The sequence below is a fragment of the Manacus candei genome, unplaced genomic scaffold (assembly GCF_025592945.1).
Source record: "Manacus candei isolate 608988 ecotype Guabito, Panama unplaced genomic scaffold, ASM2559294v1 h1tg000051l, whole genome shotgun sequence".
NCBI lineage: Eukaryota > Metazoa > Chordata > Aves > Passeriformes > Pipridae > Manacus > Manacus candei.
Genome location: NW_026138099.1, coordinates 959,450 through 985,901, shown reverse-complemented (window position 1 = coordinate 985,901; position 26,452 = coordinate 959,450). Strand labels below are relative to the sequence as shown.

The 26,452-nt window shown below is 38.5% G+C and overlaps 1 protein-coding gene across 7 annotated transcripts; it reads right to left on the bottom strand.

Moving 5' to 3' along the window:
* Positions 1-1,240: 1,240 nt before the first annotated feature.
* KIF27 (kinesin family member 27) lies at positions 1,241-25,638 on the bottom strand. 7 transcript variants are annotated; one of them, XM_051801341.1, is made up of 18 exons: positions 25,432-25,638; positions 24,285-24,679; positions 21,661-21,861; positions 18,756-19,693; positions 14,712-14,855; positions 12,342-12,539; positions 11,639-11,814; positions 11,144-11,277; positions 10,478-10,633; positions 9,352-9,479; positions 8,239-8,436; positions 7,776-7,889; positions 6,571-6,747; positions 5,734-5,949; positions 4,664-4,870; positions 3,644-3,842; positions 3,023-3,187; positions 1,241-1,415 (listed from the first exon to the last, which is right to left on the bottom strand). In XM_051801341.1, the coding sequence occupies exons 2-18, from the start codon at positions 24,607-24,609 to the stop codon at positions 1,363-1,365; spliced, it is 3,729 nt and encodes a 1,242-aa protein (XP_051657301.1). In that variant the 5' UTR covers positions 24,610-24,679; positions 25,432-25,638; the 3' UTR covers positions 1,241-1,362. The 7 variants fall into 7 exon arrangements, with proteins under 7 accessions (XP_051657301.1, XP_051657298.1, XP_051657296.1 ...); XM_051801338.1 differs by having other exon boundaries at positions 9,274-9,479; positions 14,712-14,852; XM_051801336.1 differs by having other exon boundaries at positions 9,274-9,479; positions 25,432-25,637.
* Between the last annotated feature and the right edge of the window lie 814 nt (positions 25,639-26,452).

Here is a 26,452-nt window from a genome sequence, read left to right as displayed (position 1 = left end):
GCTGGCGCCGGCTCGCACCCCGGCCCTGCCCGGGGTGGCTGCAGCGGCGGTGGCCGTGGTTCTGTCTCACACGGCTCTCTCCGGGCAGCGTGTGTCGGGCTGCAGTGTGCTTGTGCGCTCCGCTCAGCGGCTGGGGCCCGTCCCGGGCAGCAGCTGCTCAGGTTTTTTCGGGCGGTCGCCGAGTCCCACAAGCGCATCTCAAGAAGGTCAGTAACGTGCAGTTCTGACATGTGACGCTGGGCCCGCAGCAACAGCTTCTGCAAGGGCTGTTCGTCAATTTTCGCGCTATGCTGCTGGAGCTCGCATTTTAAGATTAAATAAATGTGGTTTTGTTCAGAAGATATTTGAGTCCCCATTGTACCCTACTTATAATGTTACGAAGTCTTTAAAATAATTAAGCAATCTGGAGTTCGTAATCAGCTCACTACAGCAGTTCCCGCCTGCTGAGGACAAGTTTCCGTGCACGTCTTCCGCTTTCTTTCAGTTCTGACTATGCACACACCACCGAAACACAAGGAGTGCTGCTTCCCTTCGTCCAGCCAGCCGATGGCCGACGAATCTTCTAAATGTTAGAAGGTTCTCAGCCCCACGGTTGTGGCGACATTAGTGGCGGTCTTAAAAATAAAAGCTAGACACGATCCCAGTATGGGGAAACTGGGATAGTTTATTGAACACGCGAACACTATTTTAAAGGCATCCGGGGCTGGACATGTTAATGAAGAGGACGAGCTATGTTAATTAGGGAATTACACAAGTTTTTACTACCGTCACCCAATGGGTTAAATATTTCCCTCAACCAAGATTACATAGGGGGAAAGGGATTAAAGGGGTTTAGACATGGTCTGATACAATCATCTCAAGAGTCCTCTCTGATTTCTGCTGGAGCCAGGCTTAATCCATAAGGTAGAACTTTAACAGGTCTTGTGAGAAGGGTCCAGCTCCTTCAGACCATGAGGTGTTTGTCAGCCCTTGTTTTCTTTTGCTGAAAGCTGGGTTTGGGCTCCCACATATAGCTGAAATTGGAAATCAGATTCACCATATGCTAAAAAAAAAGGTTTGTTTGTTAATAATTACATGGTATTCCTATACACCAGACTAGCTAGAGAAAAGGTCTCTCTCTCCCTATTTTCAGTCCATTATAGCAGTGTCTAGATAGTATCTAAAGCAAAAAAATTTCAATGAGGAATTGACGTTGTAACAAAATCCAGTAAAGAAGCATAGAATTATTTTAAATTAGTTTATTACTATTTTTGTTCATTGCTTAAAGTACACTGAGCAGGTTGACAGATTGGGAGCTTTCTGATGCTTCAAAGAAGTACTTTTACTTGTAGTTAATAAATATATGAACTTTAATAGCTGTTTTCACTTGAAATCTTCAGAAGCAATTTCTGCTTCCTCTTGACCAGCACTGTTACCTAAAATGAAATTTATCAGGAGATAAATAGCTGAAAGTTACAACTCTTCTGAGCGCCTCCCATAGGTAGTCAATATGGTTTTACAGCATCAGTAACTTGTAGCATGAACATGGTAAGAAATTATCAGCACCTCACATTTTGTCCTTTCTGTTCAAAGAGTTCACCATCTACAAAAACGTCAGAGGAATTAGTCATTACTCTCATCTGAGAAGGTGCTGTTAATAAAAGCCTCACCATACTAACTTGTAATGTATCCTAGTAGGCAGTCTTGAAACAACTGAACCATGACAAAAATGAAATTATTCATACATTGGAAAACAGTCAGCAATTATACTAATACAATACACAAAACACATTCTGCAAATTTGACTGCAATATACACAAAGGGATTTTATTATTTCTAAAGCTCAGTAACAAATTATAAAGTGTTTTTATTACATTATATAGCAACATGCCTCACAATGTATTAAAAAGAAAAATAACTAAATGCAGAGTATTTCTTAAAAAACTTGCAAGTATATGCATTTGAAAAATGTGGATATTCACAGGCATCTTCTCCCTTCTTTCCATTGCTACAATTTGCCTAGGATAGGTGTTTCCCTATGAATATTCAGGACATGGATACATTGTCCTGAACTACATGCTTCTTTCCCATGCTCATGTATAATCCAGTCTCTGGAATATTCATGTTCACAGTCTGATGGTGTACTTTATGGTAATGAATGTGTTGGCTCATTATCCTGCCCAGAGGGCAAAAGCCAAGCCTTACTTCACTCTGGGAGTAGCAGGGAAGTGGTTGGCATTTCTTTGTAGAAGGCACAGCATTGTCAGCGTGGAAAGAAACGGAAGCATCTGCTGGAGGAAGAACCAGTCTTGCTGAGCCTCAAAGAGAAACGTGGGGCCAAGAAGGCTGTATTGTGCATGTTAGGTATTGTGGTGTCATCGAGAGGTATGAGGCAACTGAAATAGCGATGAAATTGAACCTTCTTTTCTCCTCCATGTGAATAGCTCTGTTGTAGGTTTGGATTCTGGCAAGTAGGACATAGAACAATTAAAAACTTATAGCAACTGTTGGTTGTTGGTGTTTTTTGGTATTTTTGAGTTGGTTGAGGATTTTTTATGTCAAAGCACAGAACCACATTAGAAAGCACTTTTTTTCCCCTACAAGTATGTAAATCCTCTCTTTCAGCCTTAGTATGTAAGTAACTAGTTAGTAACTAAAAGCATGGAATTTTTCATTGACAATCTCGCAGTAACTTTTAAGAAATCAAGTGCATGACATATAACAAAGCTGTTAGTTTAATACCATTCAGACCCTTTTAGATAGCAAAATTCCTTTTTGTTAACCATAATAATTTGAGGTTGTAGATGCTGAAATTATATTAGAATCCAGGGAAAACAGAACAAAAATTTAAACCACTGTTATACCACTGCTACAGCTATAAATCAATGTTGTCTCTCCCTTGAAACTGAGAGTTGTAATATATTCCTGAAGAACAGTTCAGTAAAAATATGACACTTACAGCTATCTGATATACTTCTGTATGTTCACCCTCTTCAAATGGTCTACTGACCATTGCATAAACAGTTTCAGATAATATGCTCACATTTACTGGATGACAATATTTGATGGGATGTCTCTCCAAAGAGGCCCTTCAATTTCTTTTTCATCTCTCTGCTGGTTTTCTTATAGAAAAATAATTCCTTTTCCAGTTGCTGGACTTTTACTTCATACCCTTTCAAGGTTTCTGCAATACCTTCACTCTCTTGTTCTAGAAGAAATAAAACTAGTTTAAGAACCAAATGTCAGAAATCAAGATGCCCAGCTAGACAGAGTATGTCTTGTATCTTGATGGCACTTTGCTTGCAATGTGCGCATTTTAACTAGCATGACACAGGATTGAAAAGGCCATGTCAACCCTGCTTGTCAGTTTTAATAGTATTTGGAAGATCAAGATCAGCAGGAGCAGTATATTTCAACTTTCCAATATCAGTAAATTCAGTAGGAAAATACAACAATTCTGATTATATCTTTAAAAAAGATATAATTTTCCTCTCATGCAGACACCATGTGTCTGCTCCTTGGCATCATACATGACATCAGAATTAGTGACAGCCAAAATATATCTCTGAACCTTATTCTTTTATTTTTTTAGTTGGAATACAGTATTTCTCTGTAGTGACTGAAGACAGTACTTGCTGTACGATCCATTCCAAGCAGCAGATACCTTTCAAATGATGCAATATCAGCTGTATTTTTTTCTGGTGTTCTTTGCGCTGGAGGGTGAGCTGCCTGTCATACTGCAACTTCACGTGTCCAAGTGCTGATTCTAATTCATGTATTATGTTTTCCCGGTCCATAGCCTTCATTTCCTGTTCTTCAATCTGCAGTTGTAATTTTCGTTCAGACTCACGTAGGCCAACAATCTGAGAAAGAAATACACTTATTCTGATTTATCAAAGCATTTTAAGAAAACCTTTTACCCTTCAGCGTAATAGATTAAAACATACAAAACCAATGATCTCTACAAGCCATTAGGCTTATTCTGGAAACAGACTTGCCATTGCTACCAGCTGACACTTTAGAACTGAACTGTGTACCTTTTGATCACATGGACTAGTGGATTTTTTAATACTCTGTACAAAATTTAAACTGAAACAACAGTGGCTTCCTGATTCTGAAAAACTTCCAACTTGCATCCTGCAGACAACTTGTTTACAAAATCATCCAAAGTTACAAAGACACACCATATTCTAATGCATTTCATTTTTATGTTTCCAGATATCAGTATAATTCTTCAGTATGTAGCTGTACACATTGCAGGCAACTAATGCAAAACTAGTTCATATTCAATTTAGATAAAAAAAGTAGAAATATTAGCCTGAGCTTTATGAAGGTTTCTTGAAAGCCTGCAGTCAGGAAGAATTTCAATACACCACCACTATTTAAATATGCTGCTGCTCTGAAAGTTAGCAAAACAGAGCACTGGAAAGGGGGAAGGAAATATCCATATTTGCAGCACCTTTCAAGCCAATGACCTCAAAACAAGATATACAAAGTTAACACTTAAGTATATTATTTAGGTTAACATAAAAACTAAAATATGTGAATTAATAGCAGATCTATGTAACCTGAAGAGATTTTCACCAAAAGTTTCCTAAATTTATTTTTACTTCTTGCTACCATTTCATTATCTAGAACAGTAATATAAAATAGAATAAAATATTATTCATTAGCCAAAACAAACCTTGTTGAAATAATTGATGATTATAGCTCTGAGCTCAGCAGCAGACAGGGAAACTAGTTTCCCTATTACATTATTCTCACTCTGTGAAAGACTCTGAGAAGATGACCTAAGCAAGTGCTGGCGATTATAAATACTTTCATTCTTGTAATCAATAGCAGCCTCCAGAGCTTCAATTCCTTCTTCTAGCTGGAAAAGGACATGTTCTTCCTACAGAGAAACACATGAGCGAAACTTTTTTTAAGAAAAAAAGCTTAGAATTAATCTTTCAAGACATCTTTAACTTCACTCTCAAGAGCAAAACTAAACTTAAGGGTAAGAAGTAGTAGTAGTAGCACAGACAATGGAACAGGAAAAACAAGAGGTAGAGTGCAAATCTAGAACATCTGTCTTTTCCTGCCATAGTACTCCTAGCACGATACAGAGATTGATCAGATGAAAACCAGAAGTCATGTTTCCTTTTTTATCCTTTCCTCATCCTCACAATAGTTGACTTCTGCTATTTTATTTTTTTTTGGTTGTGCTAGTTTTTACAGGTCAATAAGGAGTTTGGTGACCAAAACTTGTGTAGGGAAGTGGCAGAAATGTGTGGCCTGAAGCACTGCAGATTTATTACATCTTCAACATAATGATTTCAATCAACTCAAGTGTGGGCCATCTAGGTAATATGACTTATTTTCGCTGTAAAAATACGGAGTCCTTCAGGTGAAGTTTGTTATTCCACAAAATCCTATGAAAATACTCAGGGGATGTTATTATGTCAGCACATTGCTTGTTCTGCGTCATTACATTAAATATCTGCCTGTGATAAACTGATGAACTTCTAGTTCCCTTATTCTCATTGTATGATTCTTAGACCAATAGACTTGGCAAGGCACTATCTGAATTAAGTCCCTCTGGACTTCAGCTTCGTTACCAGCATGTAATTGGTGCTATCACAGCAGTATTCTAACATTGCTATTTACAAAAATACACAACCTCGGTTCCTTAGTTCTAGCTTTTCTAATATTTGGAGACATTATTATCTAACACTAGCTAAAATCTATATTTATCTCTCAGAGGTGCTTACTTACTTCAGTTGACAACACTTTACCATCTCTCAGTTTCTCATCCACACTATTTTTCCTTCTGAGCAGCTGATCCCTTTCCATGTGGAGAACCTGAATTTTTTCCAAAATGTCTGTCTTGTCTTCAGTGGTGCTGCCCTGAAGCTGCATACTTTTATCACACAGCTCCTGATCCAGTACACTTAAGCGAGCTGACAGTTTCACACTATCTTTGTTTAAGGCCTAAAAAAACCCACAGCAACCACAGATATAAGACTGAGATACTCCCTTTGAGTAAGAAAAAAGTAGGTGAAACTGTCACATTCTGAAGTGAAAAAATTGCTTGCTTCTTGCAATGGGACCCCATTTATTTTGTGCAGACAGCTACCATAAGATATGCAAAAGATGAAAGAAAACAAAAGCACTCAAGGTGCAGTTTTCTACATACTAAAGGGACTAGTCATTATAAGTGACAATGATACTTCAAGCACAATTCACTTTTGCTACTGAAAAACAAATATTGCAAGATATTTCCCTGTCATATTCTCTAGTTTGCAAAAGGACTGAGTCATATTCATAAATAATATGATATCATGGATATCGTATTAGTTAATGCTCTGCATTAACAGAACTCCACAGTTCAGAACTGTTTGGTTTGATTTGGTTTGCAATTTTGGAGAGAAAACGTGAATAAAAATGATTGTCTGAGTTATTTACATTTTAATCGTTGATTGGTTAAGCCACCCAGTACTTACATCACCTTTAAAGACACTTGGCTTGAGCCTCCTCTGCTATCTTGTCTGTGTTCCCTGCCCCCTCACCCCATCCCCAGTCTTTCAGTCAGCCTTAATTTTCTTAAATTACCTGGCTAGATCTCAATTTCTTGATTTCCAGGTGGCTTTTCTCTTGCAATAATGCTTCTTTTTTGGCTACAATGGCTTCTCTTTTCTTTAAATCTTCTTCTAGTTCTGCTAACTGTTGGTGTTGTTGAAGAATTCTTTCCATTTCTTCATCCAACCACTTCTTTTGCTCTTCTAATTTCTAAAGTTTCAATACAGATCCAGAGAGCATTAGCCAGGACTTTTTGGGTCAGAATTCTATTATAATGTTTATCTTTTTTATAATTACTGATAAAACTGTAGCAGACATTGACATTTCTAATGTTAACTTTAATTCTGCAACAATATCTTGGCTAAAAATAATACAGAAACTGGACTAACTTAACAAGGGGCTCAGCAATGTTATATTGCTACATCTCATATAAACAAATTTGTATCAGATGTATTTAAGTGAGAGATATTCCTTTTCTAAGAATAGTTATATAAATAGATGTCATCTACCTAAGCACAGCAACTAGGTTTAGAAGGTACCATGGGAATTCAGCTAGCCCATCATCATTGCATTATAGTTGCCCAAGAATGGCTCTTTGTGGAAAAAACATTAGGAGATAAGAAACTGTGATGTTGAAAGAATTAAAGACAGTAAATGGCATCTCTGATCCAGCTAGCATAGTCCATTACAAATTTATTCTGAAGCCACAGTTTATCAGGGCTTTACAGTTGCATTTATTTAACTTTTAAAACTTCTTTTAGCCTTTAAAGACTTTAGGTAACTCAGGTTCCAGTGTCCACATTGAAATAATGTAGGTGGCACCACTGCATAGAACACATACTTTTCTAGCCCTGTTATGAACAACCAAAAGCAGAGACCACAGTAATTTATGTCAGAGTAGAAAACCAAACAAAATAAAATCCCCAAACAACCCATGGAATATTTATAACATTGCACAACAAGATCACCCTCAAACCTACTAGAAAACCAAACCTGTTGAACTCTTGGGTCTCTGAATCAGCATTTCTCACAAATTGTAGGGAAGAAAACTTTAAAGGCCCTCCTTTCTTTCTTTCATTGAAAAAGAGTAAAAGAGCTGCTAGACTATATTGCCATTTTTTGCTACAGCAAAAAAGAAGACAAAACTATGATGGAACACTCTTTTTCCAAACAGTTCACAAAGATATATGACTAGGGATGAAAATTTTTTTTTATCAGATTTGGAATAGATTAACTACCTGTAGTTTATGTGGAGTTCCCACAGAATTATTTGTCTTCTTTTTGAAAGCAGCAATTTCTTTATCCTTCAGTTCAAGGATCTTCTGTTGTTGCTCCATCTTAAGTTGAAATTCCTATGAACAAATAAAAAGCACCATTCTTCCTGCATCAGTCAGTCAAATGCATTTAATGTCAGAGTTCACACAAGTATATAATCTGAAATACTGACCCTAAATTTACCTGTAAAATTGCAATTTAGAACTAGATATCATGTAATAAAATGAAAAAAAAAAAAAAGCTGAAAGAGAAAGGCAAACTGAAGATTTATGTGAAAATGTTTACACACAATTTCTTGAGTGCATTTATCCAGAAAGTTATTAAGTCATTACTGAAAATTATGGAAACCCTGGCAGTATAGTTTATTGTCTTTGAGGAAGCAGGGGCATCTAATTCTTTGTCATAAAGAAACAGGAAAAATCCTACCTTAATTTGTTGCTGGTCCTGCTGAAGTTCTGCTTCTAGTTGCTTCTTTTTTTCACTCTCCTCATACAGTCTCTTCTGTATCTGGGATTGCTGATGCTTCATCTGAGCCACGTTCTGCTCAAGTTCTGTTGCTTCTCTCTCACTTTGGTTAGATAAGGAAGCCAGATTCTTAGTGTCTTGCTGCTTCTTTTGTAAGGCCTGAATATTCATGTCAAATTTCAGTTAATACCAGGAAAACTTATAACTAAGACTCAACTTCATTCTTTATTTCACTGAATTCTTAGAGTCAGCAAGACTTACTAACTTCTGCCCAAACAATCACCTGATATTCCTGAGGTTTCTGAGCTATCTGGTAAAGTCGCACAGGCAGAAAAAAGGTAAAATACAGTTCATGCCTGGCAAAACAGTGAAAGTAGTAAAATCTAACACCTCTAGAAAATGTGCAGAGACATAATGGTGACAGAATGCTGGTTCTGAGCTCAAGCCAATAAGCCAACTACCTTTTTCCACATGGAACTTTTCTGACCCACCATTCTAAGATTGAGAGGCACAGAGCACCTAAGCTGGCCCTACACAGAATTTAAACTTAGGTGTAGCAGAACTTAAAAACAGAAGGTCAGTGTCAAACAAATATGACTGTACTGGGCCTGGTATTGCAAACTATCACATGAATTTGCTTAGAGCTGGAATTTATATAGTATTTTCATAAAACATTGATTTTATGGCAGGTAATAAACTTGTAATAGACTCCTTGTATAGGTTCTTTTATGATACTACATACAATGGTATATGGACATCCTATATCTCCCACTTCTTTTTTGGCTTCTTTCCTACCAAGAAAATATTGTATGTATCTAACCATGTATATGTTAAATAGCATTCTGAGTATAATAGTATTAAGTTTCTCATAAGCTACTTCAATCCAGCCAACTTCTAAAGTGTAAAACAGGTGAGAATTTTACAAGCAGAGTGTTAAGGTTCAGATATGACAGGGAGACAGAGATTTGCAACCCTTAATGGTCAGACCAGAAATACCTGCACTTTCAACTTAGCTGCATCCATCTTCTTCCGGAACTCTTTTTGTAACTTGACTTTCTCAGGAACATCTCTCACCTCTTTACTGTCCAGCTCCTGAAGCTGCTTTTGTGTTTCAGCCAGTTCCATTTTGGCCTGTTCAGTTTCTTGCTCCAGTTTAGTTATCTTCAAAGAATATTGCCTACTTACAGACTGAGCATCCTTACCTTAAAGACAGCATAATAATCAGTTGAAATGTAATACTCAATTTTGTAGTTGAATCATTACTTACTTTGTTCTGGCTAAATCAGTAATTTCTGATTCAATTTCCAATACTAAAGGAACATGCAGTTCCCTTGTAACTCTGAAATGGACATAAAGGAAGGAGTCCTATATATGAATTTTTCACAAGTCACCTGATGTCACCAAAAGCCACCTGACTGCCAAATTTAAATTCTTCTGCCTATTGTAGTGTTTGCCAAAATGGCTCCCTGTATTTCGTAAATTTGTTTGGGTTTTTTTTCCAGAATAATATGCCATTTATTTATTACTCAGCTTTAAGCTTAATAATTAGGAAAAAAACCTTGGACAGTGTTTCTACTCCGTGACTTGTCCTGTTTGGGCAATTGGCGGTGGGGCACAGAATCTTCCTCAGTGCCAAAAGACAACCTCAAGAGAAGGTAAGCATAGGAGAGGAGTGTGATTGAAGGAGCTGAGAAAAGAGATCCTTACTGTCACCATAAGGCTAGTTTCTGTATCAGGACAGATGTGTAAGGGATGTAGGCTAACAGGGACACTGACCTTTTCCCTCATCCACTTCCAACTCCTGTTCCTCTACTGTGCTAAAACACAGAAGATACAGGGATGTATCTTGTCTCCTATCCCAGACACCATATGACAAATACATGTCCATGAAGAGATCAGTAGCACTGAGCTTACATGAAAAATTACATTATTGTTGGATAAGAGCAACAATCAACAAAGTACAAAAAGTATTTAACAAATACATCTGCATATCATAGCAGAGTAGGCTGTAATCAAAATTTACAGCCTTCAGTGCAATTATAGCAAGTAATCAGCAAAAGTTATAAATCTAAATTGTTAAAAGTATTCTTGTGTAAGGTAGCTATGTAAAAACTAAGACATGCAGGACTTCAGTTTTTTTGTGGCTTTTCTTTTTTTTCTGAATATCTTCACTCCAGTTATCCCTATAGTAGCCAGTTACCTGTTCTTACTAATTCCTTAATAAGTTCCTCTTTCCTTTTGATATTAAGTGCAAGTTCTCTTATTTTTTGCTCAGTCTCAGTGAATCTCAACTCTGAAATCTTCAACTTCTGCATGTTAAAAACATGAATTTTCTGGAGGCTGTCAATCTTTTCACCTTGAAAAAAACAAAGCAAAATGGAGATAAAAAATCTGGAATACATGCTGTACCCAAAAAGGTTCTGTGTGGAGTGCTTCCACATGAAGTAAAATAATCAAAAGGAGAGAATAGCACCAAGAGTCTTTTCCCTGCTATGCATCTAAACAGGAAAAGAAATGTATGCACTTGCATTTCAAGATTCTAAGCATGAGGAAAAATATTTCTGAAAACATTTCAGTGCATTTCTGGTAAGATAAGAGAATCCATTTTGTTTCACTGAAGAAGTACTAAGGATTATATCTAACTAGCTTTCTGGATAACAAATATTACTTAAACACTAAGGCTACTGACATCAGTTTCAGAAAGGGAAAGAAGAATAGAATCTTGAAAGCCTACATTGAGCTGTAACTAAAAAAATATTCGTATCAAATACACACAGTTTGCTGGGAAAAATAGTTACATGTCCTAAAGACACTCTTGCATATGCTGATACTGTAATAAGATTTGCTCTTATGACTTCCATTTTACCTGTGGCTGTGTCAATCTGTAGCACAAATTTGTTGGATAAACCAGACTTGTTTATTTGACATTTCATGTCACTTAGATCAGGAAGAGTGCACAGAGAAGCCTGATTTTGTGTCCATATTTGGTTTATGGAATGCCTAAGGAAGAACGATAAACATGCTAAACTGCGAATACACAGGGATATAATTTGCTTCGCGCAAATCTTATGATTCTAACAGAAAAGAATACCAAACTTACCACGGCATTTGTACCTTCTTTCCCATCTATGCTCCACACCACCCCCGATATTCATGGCAGATTCTGGCCCCAAACCAAGGATTATGCAATCTTTGTTAAACCTATGTTTATCAAACTTATTCTGCAATATGCCCAGTTGGTCCCACAAGTTTACCGTAAGTAACATTACAGATAGTCTCATATCATGGCAGGATTAGGCAGTAATTCTACCTTTATACCTATGCATTTGTCTGTAACAAAAGTTATAGAACAAAAAATTACTTAAATGAGGTTTTGTCTTTGCTGCCTGTATTTTCTTCCTCTTCATCACTCTGATCAGAGAGGTGGCAGTGAAGGACTTTATCCTGATCTTCTATCTTGCTCAGTGTCATCTGTCTGCGAGCATGGAATTCTGCCATTATCCTGTCCAGGGAGAAGGCACAGGGGCTGGTATACACCTGCCAGAGAGCACACAAAAATAGTGATGGGTAAAAACAGCTGCAACAATTTAGCAATTCTTTACTGATATTTTAAAAAAATATTTCAATTTAAAATTCTGACATCACCTGAGCTTGTAAGCAAAATTAGAAGTTTTCTCTAATAACTCTGAATACCTTTGTAACAAATGGTTTTGCAAGAGCTTCAAATGTGAAAACAGGCACTGTTAGAAACTTGTTATTCCACATATTCAATACAGTCGTAAAAATAATAATTCATTTTTGTTAATGTTTTGTATTTGAACTCTCAAAACCCCCAGAAAACCACCAGAAAATATTAGAGCCTTAGCACTTGTAAGTAGGAATTTTAAGCCTGAATATTTTGGATAATTGTGGCATAGCAAGTGTTGCAAGAAAATAATTTTTCAGAGTCTTTCATGAGAAGCTAAGCAGTATCTGAGAAAGCCACTGTCATGTCATGTCTAATTATTGGCCCATCATCATTACAAAGTAGAGGGGCAAAAATGTAAGATTTGGGTAGACCTTACCTTTTGGGTCTCTGTACCTGAAGGTGGGTGAAGGGAGCGTAGCAGATTTTTTGTGAGTGGGACACTGTAGGGCCTCCTTGCAAATGCTGACCCATCTTCACAAGCATTTGAGATACCTAAAGTTTTCACATCTGTAATCTTCTCTAATTTTTCTTTTAGCTGATCAATAAGCATTTGCTGTTCTACCATTTTCTCAGTCTCATGGGGAAAAAATAACAAAGCAAAAGTGAGCTCTGTATCATATTCACTATTTCTAAATTCCATACAAAGGTCATGAATCTTGTAAATCACTCACTGACCCTAAATTATTCTGCTGGGCACAGGCAAATTCTGTAACAAACTACAAATGCTATGACATATCATCAATCCACTCACACACCAACTCCAATAAATTTTAGACACATTTTTTTTAGAAAAACCTATCCCAGTTAAGTTACATGAGCCTATCTAGGCATCTAGTGAGAGGCGGACAACATAATTAGCAGCTTGAAATTCCTTTATATGGGTGTTTATGGAGAAATAAAATGGGAATTCAAAAAAAATGTTCAAATGAAACTCATGGTCTGAGTCTTATGAATTAAACATGTGTATGGGCTTCGTCTTTCTCTTTGAGCACTTCCACTTGAAAGATTATTTGTAAAAATAAACATAAACATGTACATGTCCTAGGATGACTTGCTGCTTTTTTCTTCCACCCAGCCTCAACTTTTGTTGGTAATGATAGTTTGGAGACCTTGTCTGCTTCTCCTACAGCATTCTCTGTACATCGTTCAAAAGTACTTATGTTATCTAAACAGATTTATCCACAAGGCCAAGATTATATACATTTTCAATTCACTCTCTTATTTTTGATTCTTTTCAAAGTATGGTTAAAATCTGGCCTTACAACAACAGAAAAGCTGAAGAATAGCTCATGATACATTTTGCATTCTCCTACTTTGAGTATAAGTTTCTATTCCTTCTTATGCTGTTCTCTTAGATTGAAAGTTCCTTCCAAACACAAACATACAACGCCTTACATATTGATGTTGTTTTGGAATACAGTACATATTATCCCTATGTTATAGGAAATAGAATATATGTATGAATATCACATTTATTATCATTTTGGAAGCAGCAACAGCTAACTGATTGACTAGAAGGTATTATTTAACCCTTTTAAGAATTTTTGTCCCTGACACTATTGTACATACAACCCCACAGTGTAACACCCATTCCATAAATACATATCTTTATAAACATTTAATACCTAATACTTGTTACTTTTAAAGTTTTTATTCTATCATGTATCATTAAATTACATATTCCTGTGAATAAAACTTAAAATATTTGACAAAAATACTTACTTTTCATTATTCTACCTGTTTTTACATAGAAATGGCAGTTTAGTGAAATAAATACCAAAATGGTGCCTGAAAGCTCTCAAGCTTCTCTGCTGTCTCCAATACTGAAAGTCATGATCTTTTACCTACACTGTTACATATTCCTGTATCCTACTTTGTATCCTCCAGAATTTATATAAGCATTATCACAGTGTATGTTGACACTATGGTGTACAGGTTAAAAATAAAAATCTAGACAGAGGTGACAGAAAAGAAAGACAGTGACAGAGGAAAGAAAAAGATGATGACTAGTATACTTACCTTTCAGTCATTGACTATGCCCAAGCCATCAGTAAAGAAGAGGAAAAAGGAGACAAAGTATAATAAGGAGAAGAGCACTAGCTATCCATGTTTATGCTTTTCTCTTTTAAAAAAGTTATATAATAATTTATCTGTCATCCATGTGACAGGCAACACCGGGAGAATGTTAACTATTCTATCTGCAGTCTTCTTGATCTTAAAATGTTATGCACATGATAGCCATCTTAATTTCATTAGCAAGCACAAGATCTAGAGAAGGAAAGAGGCAAGAAGCCTCTTTCTCACTATGTCTCTTTCCATTATGTCACTCAGTTTTCTCTATTAGTAAATGATCAGAAAGTTAGGATGGAATTCTGTCTTGTGAACTCAAAATGGAATAATACTCTAATTCTTAATAAAGCTATAACAAAATCAGTCCTGAAACTACTTAACAATAATGCAAATCCTGAAACATAACAGGAAGGCATGGGGAGAGTGAATGATTCATCTCAGGTTATACAGGAAGGTTGTGGCACAGCTAGGCTTACATACAGACTTCAAGAATCACATTATTGTGGTTCATCCACTAGATGAACCCAACTGATTAAGTGATACAGCTCTAATTCAATCAAAATGTTTCTAATATTGACTGGTAGTTAAATAAAAAAAAATACAGGGACTTGTTGAATGCATTCACACAGTGGAAGGATGGTTCAATACAGATACATGCGTATCAGTGGAAAAATACCTGTAATCTATGTGTTTCTTGAGCCTCCTTTAAAGATTCCAGTTGTTCTTCATTTTCCTGTAGTAATGTCTTTATCTGATTCTGTAGTATCTGGACTTCACGATCCTTCTGGCTGAATACTTCTTCATCCATAACTAGTGCCTGCTATATAATACAAGAAAAGTTCAGCTGGGGAAAAGGGCGGAAAGTGGAAAAGCTGGAAAATAAAAGCTCATTTGTTGTTAAAAGACATGATCAAAACTGCAAAGTTTTGAGGTATGTATGGCAAATTATCTAAGTGGTTATCTGCAGTTTCTACCAGTTATTTTTTCACTTCCGTTTCATCTATTGATTTTGTTCTGACAAGTTTCATTCTTCCAAAGGGAATAATTTACTCATAACCAAAGCTCCTTTACTGAAGTATATATCTGAATTCAATTATTCTCCTTAGCATGCTGTTACATGCAGCCACAAGATCTCAGCATCTTGTGATTAATACACTCATCAAATGAAAAAAATAAGAACAGCTGTTCTTGTTCTGAAACTCAGATAACAGCTTAAAGAAACTGTAAGAATGCTTCTTCAGGTGTTTGTCTGAATGAATAATCCAATACTGATTGAAGGAGACTTCCAAATGTTGTTACTCTTCCAGGAAGCGTGCAGAAGCCAAATACAAGATACAGAAACATAATGTCAACCCACAAACCTTCTCATTCCCGTTCTTCCTATTTTTTTCTCCACGAGTCCTGCTGGTGGAGGCACAAATTAGTTTGGCTGTTACCTATGGCTAATTCACAATGCCAGGATTTTAATTTTGTGTAAGACAGCATTATACAGGCGATCATAGCTGTTAGAAAAGAAATGGGTATGTGCACACAAGAATGGGTCCACTATTAGCTACTAAATCTGGCATATGCAAACACTGCTCTACACTCTGTAGTTACTCATTTATTTTAGCCTTTCCTTAACCATCTCCTCCTGGGGAAATTTAAGTCTAAGCTAAGCTCTTACACTGTTTTGAATATGGAAACAGGGGGTTAAAATAAGCCACAGAAGACAACGAAGAAGAAAAAAGTTGTGACTTAGATTGCTTGAGAACAAAAAAAAGACCACATCTGTTTATGCAATTGCCTGATAACAGTCTACAGACATGGCAGTTTGGTGTGCAAACTAAAAATGTGTTGATGTTACAAAATTCTAACTTGTTGGAGCACTGTCTCCTTCCACTACACGACAGACTCAAATTAGTTTTTCTAGCATTCATCTTATGTCAGAACTTCACTCAGTTTCCAACTAGTGTACAGTTGTTTTAAGTTATAAAATAAATTTGAGACTGTTTATCATACAACAATCTGCATTATTTCTTACATTTTGTTATTCATAGTCAACATTTTAACTCAGCATATCCAAAATTTGTACTTCCTAAATGTATATGGGGATGTTCCCAAAAAGATTTATTTATTTGATCATGTTTCGGTTCTGTGAGGAGACATTATCATGCTAGAGAAGGCTGAGAGCTCTTCTCTCCGTAGGATTGCCTAGGATTATTTTCTGCTGTCTGAGAAACAGCTAATTAGAACTACCAGCAGGACGGGACCCTTATGGGATATCTGCATGTTAAGACTCATATATCTTGTTTTGAAATTCTCACCCCAGCTAGAAAACCATAAACAAGTATGATGCCACTAAAAAGCAAGAGCTGATATCTAACACAAAAGCAAGTGTTAGAAAAGTGATTAGACAAAGAAATCTATAAGTAGTTCAGAAACACAGTTAGTTAAAGGCATGGTCATGAAAATAAAATACAGGAATTTTTTGTGAGAATACTGCTGAAGAAATACAGGTTAGGAAAAGCGCAATAAGAGTCACCACTGGAGGCTGCAGGTGGCTGCCCTCTTCTGATCCCTATGTCAATCCCACAGTCCCCAGCAATGGATCCCAGTTGCTGCTTCCCTATCTTCTAGTTCCAGACTGTCAACCCCACTACTCCAGCTCTGGAGCAAACAGGTAGCAATTAGCTCCTCTTGCTGTTAGACAAAATCTTTACACACATCTTGAAGCTTGGTCATGGATAGGGACCGGGTAGCTTCCAGCTCTTACTGTTTCTGTTTCTTTGCTTTCCTGTCCTGCTGCAGAACAGGCTGCCTCTTCTGATTCTTTCTCTCTCCTCCTCTGAGCAGGAGCTGCTGCTTCTCTTACTAAGTTGACCTCTGCCTCCACTTTTCTTCTTGACTACAAGAGCAACTATTAGAGTTGAGGGTTCAGTCTCTGGTTTAGTGTCTTGTTTGTGTGGCCTCAGAGCAAGAGACCTCCTCAATGCCTGTTTGTGGGCTTTTAGATCAGGAAAACCTCTTGCATTTCTAAGAGCACTGTACAGTGACTTTAAAGGCATGGGCCAGGTCTAACACAGTTTTACAAGTCATTGTGTTTCACCTCCCCTCCTTCAAATGATGTGTTAGTTTGATGGGTTAATGAGCCTGTTCAGGCACGAAATCCCAAGCTGTCAGAGGCAGCAGTGACCCTGTGTACCTTCCCAACTCCTCCCATACACACTGATACCCCAGATATCAATCACCTTAGAGAATGTCCCTGTGTGGCATCCCCAATTAGCTGTTTAACTTTATGAACAATAATCAAAATTGGGATCACAACACATCACTATAAACATGGTCTGGTTTATAGAGGATACCGAAAGAACTTAGAAGCCTATAGGCTTCAAGGCTATAAAAAACTGCCCTGAGGGAGAGGAAGGGATAGGTGTCATTTTTCCCTCTCTCCACAAAATGTCTCTCAGAGAAGAGGGGAAAAGTATAGTTATTAGTTCTTGGTGTACTGGGACACCCAGAGTGCAAGACCCAAATACCAAATTAGGCTGATGGCTGGTATTTTTTTCATAGGTCTCCCAAGCAAAGGAGAACAGAGTGATAAACAGCACACAAAGCAGGAAAATCTGAAAACAGTCATTAATGTCTTCTGGAGGCTGTTGTATAGCTAGAAAGGAATCAAGCATCTTATTATTCAAGGAAACACGCAAGTCAGCACCCAAAGCAAATATGTAGCTTCATGACCTGCAACAGTCACTCAAATAACAACAGGTATAACACCTAGAAGTTTAATCTAGCACACAAATCAAATCTGTTATACCTTGAAGACCTTCAGCCACAGTTTGGGTGCAAAAAAAGACTGTTGTAGGTTAACCTCAATAAGTAGCTAAGCATACACAGCTGGTCTCCATACACAGCTGCTCTCTCACTTCCCTCCCCACCCCCAATGGGATGGAGGAAGAGCAAAGGAAGAGTGAAACCAAGAAAATTCATGGGTCAAGATAGAAACTGTTCAGTAAGTGAAGGTGGAGGAGAGAAGGAAAGTGAAAGAAAATAAATGATGCAAAGGCCACCACCTCCCAAGGCTGACTGATGCTCAACCAGTTCCCAGGTAAAATACAGCTAATCTCCCTAAATATTCTACTCTCCCTTTTTATTGCTGAGCATGATGTTGTATGGCATGAAATATCTCTTTAGATAGTTTGGGTCATCTGCTTCGTTGTATGTGCGTTTCCACACAATTTGTGAATTCCTCAATCTATTCACTAGAGGGGCAGAGGCAGAAACAGAGAATGCCTGTTGCTGTGCAAACACTTTTTAGCAAGACCTAAAACATTAGTGTGTTATCAGCATTTTATTGGTTACAAATCTAAAACATGGCACCCTAAGAGCTACTACAAAAAATTAACTTCATCCCAGCCAGACCTAGCATACTAGCACAGCTAAAAATAAAAATCTAACAGATAAAACCACTCAGTTCCAGAGTCATCTTGAAACTTATTAGCCAAAATATAACCTTTACTTACCTCTGTCATGATTAAGATGACTGTGTATTCAATGATCCATTAAAATAAACCTATGTCCCAGAGATTAGCCAAACAAAATGATACAAAATTGCAAATTAAATTTAAATTGTCAAATTGTAAGGTGACATCTTTATACATATTTCAAAACTGAATTCAAGTTTTGGCAGATTGATTTTTCACTTAGTTACTTAAATAGTGAACTTATAATTAAATACCTGGCATTTCTTTAGTTCCTTCTTTAGCTGAAGAATCATGACATGATGTGGCTCTGGGCTGATCTCAGTCCTTGTGTCAGTTTCTTGGACGGTGAGAGCTTCCTTCCTTACTTTCTGTACCATAGTGATCCACCTCTGTAACCTGTCCCGCTGACTTCTTCTTAAGCTAACGTCATCATTCAAATCAAGTAGAAAGGGGAAGGCTTCATCTACACAATTTCTGTAACTGAAATACTGAACCTGAAGGCGGGTGAGCTGCTCCTCGAGTGAACTGATACGAGCTTTTTCTTCATTTAAGTCATGTAAATACTGATTACTGATCTGCTGGTTCTGCAAAGCATCCCGAAGTAATCTGATTTCAAGTTCCATTTCATCAATGCGGTCTTTTTCAGGGTTGTAATTTACTACCGGCTTATTTCTAATATTTTTGGCTCTGTTAGCATATTTGAGAGAATTTAAAGATTCATCAAAGTCCAGTGAGGATGGACTTATACATGTTATCATAACAGTCTTGGCATTTCCTCCAAGGGAGTCCTTCAGAATACGAGTGATTTTAGCATCCCTGTATGGAATATGTACACTTTTCCTTTTTGGGTCTCCAAGGGCACTGATGACATTTCCCAAGGCTAAGAGACCACTGTTGATCTGAATTGATTCTTTGAAGCGTTCACCAGTATTTCCAGTTTTTGCTACCCTCTCTGATCCTGCCAAATCCACAAAATGAAACTTCGAAGCGATCAAATCCCGTGCAGTATCAGTATTTTTTTGAGACTGTGCAGATTGCTTCTGACAAATACTGATGGTAAAAATGGCATGAGATCGACTAGAGTGCTCATTCATCTGCGTTGTGCCTGTATGACGAGCCGCATTGCCACTTTCCAGCAGGCTTATCACTTCATCTGCACATTCTACTTGGAATTCTTTAGCGCCAACAATCACTTCAAACACCAAAACAGGTGCAAGTAAGAATAATCCAATTAATTCTAAACTCTTCAGCAAAAGTTTACAGTAATAACTATAAATAAATATTAAAGAAACATACGAGCCTGCATTATTAGGTGGTCATAGCATATAGCTACAGAAAAAAGAAGACATCAATATGTGAAAAGCATGAGGTACAACACGTCTGAACCCTGCAGATATTTAATATATGGATGTATTGTGTCAGCATTTGAAACAGTATCATAGACACAAGACACAACTCATTTACACATTGCACATTGCCTTACACAATCCACAGTCTAGTGCTAGCTGGAAAAAGTATGAGCAAAGTCAGCTCAAAGAATATTTTGCAAGTTTAAAAAAGAAAAAAATACTAAAACCAATAAGATTTTTAGTAAAAATGATTCCTGGCCTGTGGTAAGAACAGAATTTTTATCCTAAATAGCTTGGATAATTGTGTCTTTGGGGTAGGTATCTGTTAATAACCTAATAAAGTAGAAGTGTACTTCTACAAAATACTCCTTCCAAGCATATTTTTTGTCATATTTTTCTTTACATTAATGATGGAAAATGTCCTAGCACAGTTTACTGAAGCTGACTCAAACTGTACTGAAGAAGAGAAATAGTTTAAAGTGTATTGTGGGATCGTTTTGAAGCAATTATATTGTCTTCAAGATTTGTGCTAAATTAGTGCCTTCTTCCAGCTACAGACAAGAAAACCATGACAGCTCAGTAAAACAAGTATAACAATAGTAAATACAATAATTAGAATATAAACAAGCAAACAAAAGCCAAACCTCAAACAGTTTGAGAATAAAATATCTCTGATGTGGATTCTTCTAGCATTTTCATGTGGTGAACAAGATACCTAGAGGGTGTCAATCTCAAAGCCTCCAAAAATATCTACTACTACAAAAAAAATCTACTCCTCTTAATGGTTTAATCTTAAAATACTTATTCCAGTGAATAATGACACACTATTTCTAGACAGAATTTGCAGAAGCAATAGTTGCATATTTATCATTTGCCATTTCCATCTATATTGGAATATCCACCTATTACTCACAGGCATCTAACCTCAAAACTGCTTCAAATAAGTTAAACTGAGTTTATATTCTGAAACTTGAACTATTTTTTCCCTAGCATTTTCAAGAGAAGGCAAGAATAACTTGGACACACAAGTGAAAACCAACTTTACCAGGGTGAATTTATGCTGATACTTTTGGTCTGTGTTTGGCCCTGCCACCTGTGAAAGCTTTGCTCTTTCCCTGCCAAGTTATGGGAAAACAAGCACTGATAAACCGGAAAGTTGTCCTTGAAGAGAGCTTCTTGTATAAACTGTTTTAATTGGTATCCTGCGATTGGCTAATTGTCCTCCAAGGTCGCTTGAAGGAGAGATGGAGGAGGAGGAGGATTAAGGACGCCCCCAGACTCATTTGGAAAAGACTCCCCAAGTGCAGTACACAGGCACAGGGAAAGCCACGCGTGCGCAGAAGAGATGCACTTACATAATAGGGGGTGGGACTGAGGGCCTCGGGCTGGGCGGTGCTGGCCACACCTGGGAGGTTGTGGTCACTCAGTTAATTGTATAAAAAGCAGATAGTGCTTTCTTGGAGGGAGCTAACTTTATACCAAGGAGAACGTTGCCTTTTGGCGGGGACGCCTGCCAGTTTGTGAACTTACTGACTCTCCAAGGATGCAGCTTCTGCTATGGGTAATTATAGGCATGCTAGGTCTGTAAGATAACTTTATGGGCAACAGCTGGGTAAGTGGGGAGGTCGTGCTGGGGGCTTATTTCTCTCCTCCTTCCTCCTTTTTGGGTTTGTTTGTTTTGTTGGCCACCTCTTGGTAATAAATATTGGTTTTTGTTAAGCTTTTAACGGTGTCTTGGTTTTCAAGATTCAGTATGGTTCGAACCCTCCATAATACACCAACACATCAAATTTTAGAGCTGAAATCCTACCTGTATTTCCCTTCTCATCTTCTCGGATATGTATTTCTTTCACAGAGGTCTCCAGCTCCAACAAATCTCGAAGTTCTTCCTTGTAAACCTCTATATAAGATACTTTCACATAGAAGTTAATATTACGGTTTTCAGAAATATGCTGAAATAATTCCTGAATAGCCCGTGGGATTATGCCTTTTTCATCCACTGCAACTGATGCTAAAATACAAGCACAAATTGCACAGAGGCTTGCAGTTATTCTGTCAGATAAATTAAAAAGACTGAAAACTGAGAGAAGTCTGTGAGATTTGCTACTGAATATTCTCGAGCACAAGTCCTATGATGAGAGGCTGAGGGAGCTGGGGTTGTTTAGCCTGGAGAAGAGGAGGCTCAGGGGAGACCTCATCACTCTCTACAACTACCTGAAAGGAGGTTGTAGCCAGGTGGGCACCCGTCTCTTCTCCCAGGCAACCAGCAGTAGGACAAGAGAGCATGATCTCAAGCTGTGCCAGGGGAGGTTTAGGTTGGATATTAGGAAGAAATTTTTTACAGAGAGAGTAATCAGATATTGGAATGGGCTGCCCAGGGAGGTGGTGGATTCACTGTCCCTGGAGGTTTTTAAGATGAGACTGGATGTGACACTTGGTGCCATGGTCTAGTAACCACGGTGGTGTTGGATCAAGGGTTGGACTTGATGATCTCAGAGGTCTTTTCCAACCTGACTGATTTTATGATTCTATGATTCTAAGGAATCTGAAGAGCACAGTGTTCACAAGGATTTCTGTAAATATTTTTTTTCTGTGGGGCAGAATATTTGTTTGCATCCATTAATAGGATTCAAAGTTCTAAATTACATGTTATAGTTATGAAAGTTATGAAAAATATGGAGTCCGTTTTAAACCTACACTCCTTAGAGTACAGATTTCTTCTTTATCCTTACTCATTAGGGTTGGCAATGACATCTAGAGGGTTTGAGAAACTACAAATGCTACTTAAATTTAAAAAAATCATCAGCACCTTAGTGAGACAAAATATATGACCAACATTTACAGTAATTTCCTATTTTTTCGAAGTAGACATGGAACACTAACACCAAACTCTATTTTTGTTTTTTAAATATTCAGCATAGGGCAATGCTTCCATTATTAATTTGTGTTCTTTATTCAAGAATATGGAAACTGTTTGTCTCTGAGAGGATACCCAGAATATTTTTCACCAAAAATCTAAAGGGTTGGTCACATCTAACTATGAATTTAGTAAATATATTTATAAAACTAAAATGTTGTCATTCCTGGACTGTGAATGGCTTTAGATCGTGGCACTCACTACCTAAACAATTTGGCTAGCAATGTTACTTAGAGGAACATTAAATAACTGCTAGTGGAGGGAATATAAGTGAAGTTACAACAGTAAGCAGAATAAAGAGGACAATGGTATGAGGTTCAATAAGGCCAAGTGTCGGGTCTAGCCCCTGAGTTACAACATCACCATTCAGTGCTACGAGCTGGAGGAGGAACAGCTGTAAAGCTGCCTGGCAGAAAAGTACCTGGGGGTGCTGGTCGACAGCAGCTGAACATGAGCCAGCAGTGCCCAGGTGGCCAAGAAGGCCAATGGCATCCTGGTTTGTATCAGCAATAGTGTGGCCAGCAGGACCAGGGCAGGGATCGTCCTTCTGTATGCGGCACCGGTGAGGCCACACAGCAAATTCTGTGTTCAGTTCTGGGGCCCTCACTTCAAGAAAGACATTGAGGTGCTGGAGCGTGCCCAGAGAAAGGCAGCGAGGTTGGTGAAGAGTCTGGAGCACAAGTCCTGTGAGGAGTGGTTGAGGGAGCTGGGGTTTTTTAGCTGGGAGAAAAAGAGGCTCAGGGGCGACCTTACTGCTCTCTACAAACCACCTGTAAGGAAGATGTAGCCGGGTGGAGGTTAGCCTCTTCTCCCAGGTAACAAGTGACAGGACAAGAGGAAACAGCCTCAAGGTGCACCAGGGGAGGTTTAGATTGGATATTAGGAAAAATTTCTTCATGGAGAGGGTGATCAAGCATTAGAACAGGCTTGTGGACTTAGCAAAGATCAGTTAATGACTGGACTTTATGGTCTTATGGTTTTTTTCCAACCTAAATGATTCTGTGGTTCTATGACTCTAAATAAAAGGAAAATTTTAATATCTACCAAGAGATTTAGAATAATCTATTTATATCCATTCGGAAGAATTAAATCAACTAAATAAATTTCTTTGATGTCACAGAAATGTCTCTCAAAAAAACCCAAACAAACAAAGCCAACACAGAGTGAGCAAGCAAACAATTAACTACCGAATGCAGGAATTTTCAAGGTAAGATAAACACAGCAAAAAACTTGAAAAACACTGCATTTCAGAAACAAATTCTAGTTTAAGTTGCATTTTAAAATGTGGAGTGTGAAAGAGCAATTTATAATTTTTTTTCTTCTTAGATATTTTTGGTATAGCCTAATTTATGGATAAGGCTTTAGAACAGTTTAATTAATCACATCAACTTTGGAAACCTTTTTTTCTTACTACAGCTTTTCTCATTAACCCTTAAAATTCCGCTACATCATCTACTGGGTAATAAACATTTAACTTGCACAAACACACTGCTGACCAGCTTAAAAAAAGAACCTACCAATGTGGTCACCGCCAATGGTGTAAGTCTTCCCAGAACCAGTCTGTCCATATGCAAACACTGTAGCATTGTATCCCTCAGTCAGAGACACTAGAAGAGGCTTAATGCAAACAGTATAAACTTCTTCTTGGGTTGAGCTTTTGCCAAATACAAAATCAAAAGTGAAGACGTGGTCCTTTCCAATGATAATTTGTTTCGCATTTGGGACTAATCTGACACACACTTGGTGGTTATGAAGTATTTCTTTGGAAAGCAGAGGTCTGACTCGGACTGCAACTTTAACTGGGATCTCCTCCATGCCAGGCTCCAGCCCTGTGCTTCCCATTCAGTGTTCAGATAGTCAGCAAGAAATCTGTTACTACTGCTTTGTTCACATGATTCGCAGTTGTCTGCAACTAAGAAAAAAAGTTTTCCACATTATATAATAAATAAGAATTAATTTCCTAAAATAGAAAGTTGATATTTCCTAAAGTATAAGTAAGCACCATTACAATCTTGAAAAATACCTAATATAAAAGCAGCTATATTAATAAATAAATTTTACCTCTAATAATTTCCAAGCTAGCAGACTTAAGCCTGAGAGTTGCCTGATTTTCTATTTGAACATAACACAGTCATATGAAGCAATTATATTTTAAGAGCTCGTTAACAGACACTGTTGATAAAGCAAACACTTACAATGAATCCTCTCATTTTCCTATTCCTGCATTCGTATTGCATAGGCAACATAAATCAGTCAAATGGAACCTTTTACTCCAAAAGTTGTATGTATATACCTGAGTTTTAAAACCCTCTTCCACTTATGAAGCACCAGACACTTGTAACTCGGCAAGCACAGAGAAAGAAGTTGTGTTACCTATGAAGGAAGTGTGATTTTAAATGTATCTGGTTACTACATGTAAAAGCCTTCCTCTGATTTCGATCTCCATCTTTAAGCACATATGTGGGAGAGAAACCCTATTTCATAGGATTCTATTTTATAAAAGAATGTGGGAATATGATATATTCCCAGTACACCGAAGTTACAGAGATACTTCGGTGTGGATGCATCGTTTGCCCTTGGCTGCCATAAGGCAGGAGCAAACATACTGCCGTGATGTTGTGCGGGCGGCCCAGAACATTTTCCGTCTTTGCCGCTTCTCCAAACCTGAGAAGGAGCCGGGAACGGGATCACGTCTGGGTCTCGGGAGCCGCCAAGGGCCGCGGAGCCCGCCGTCCCCCGGCTGCCGCCGCGTCTGGCCGTGCCGCCGGACCCGTGCGGAAGGACGGCAGGAGAAGAGAAGGCGGTGGCGGCGGCCGGGCCAGCGGCACCAGCGTTGGGCCGGTCCCGTCGCGCCGTTTACAGCCCCTCGCTAGGCAACAGCCGCCATGTCGGCACCGCCCGCGCCAGCACCGCCCCCAGCGGCCGGAGGAGCGCGGGGACGGACGGGTCGCCATGGGGGTGAGTGGCAGCGCTCCGCTCCCTCCCTCCTTGCCCACTTCGGGGCCCCTTAGTTCAGTAAGGACTTTGATGTGCTGGAGCGTGTCCAGAGACGGGCAGCGAAGCTGGTGAAGGGTCTGGAGCACAAGGCCAACGGGAGCGGCTGAGGGACCCGAGGGTGTTTACCCTGGAGGAGGCTCAGGGCTGACCTCATCACTCTCTCTACAACTACCTGGAAGGAGGCTGTCTCATGGCTGGGCTTCGCGAACGAAGATTTGGGAAGGGCTCTACCCACGCTTGTTGCAAGCGCGTTGGTGGCTAAAAAGGCCAATATGAGACAGGCACGTCCGGTTGCAAAAGGCACAGCAGAAAGACTCCCCAGGCAGTACACTCTGCAAGGCACGATTCTTTCTGCGCTGTCTTTTCTCCTCGAGAGTGATCCTGCGTGCTTTCTCAAAAGCATCAGCAGCGTTACAGATGGTGTGTCTCCAGACCTCCCGATTGGAGGCCAGAGTAGACCAGTTCTGGTGATCAATATGGCCAAGGCTGAGATGTTGTTTCAGGGAGTCCTTGTATCTTCTCTTCGGGGCTCCTCTCTTGCGGCAGCCGGAGGCAAGTTCACCATAAAGCAAGATCTTAGGGAGGCAGTGGTCCTTCATCCTGGAGACGTGTCCTGCCCAGCGCAGCTGTGTTCTCAGTAACATGGCCTCAATACTTGTGACTGCTGCTTGCTCTAGAACAGACGTAT

Excerpts from the sequence above, each read along its gene's own strand:
- KIF27 (XM_051801336.1), bottom strand. The coding sequence starts at position 24,609 with ATGGGAAGCACAGGGCTGGAGCCTGGCATGGAGGAGATCCCAGTTAAA. Across the intron at positions 21,862-24,284 it reads CATTGGCGGTGACCACATTG|CATCAGTTGCAGTGGATGAA; the intron begins GTAGGTTCTTTT and ends CTTGTATTTTAG. Across the intron at positions 3,188-3,643 it reads GATATTGCATCATTTGAAAG|AACAAGAGAGTGAAGGTATT; the intron begins GTATCTGCTGCT and ends TATTTCTTCTAG.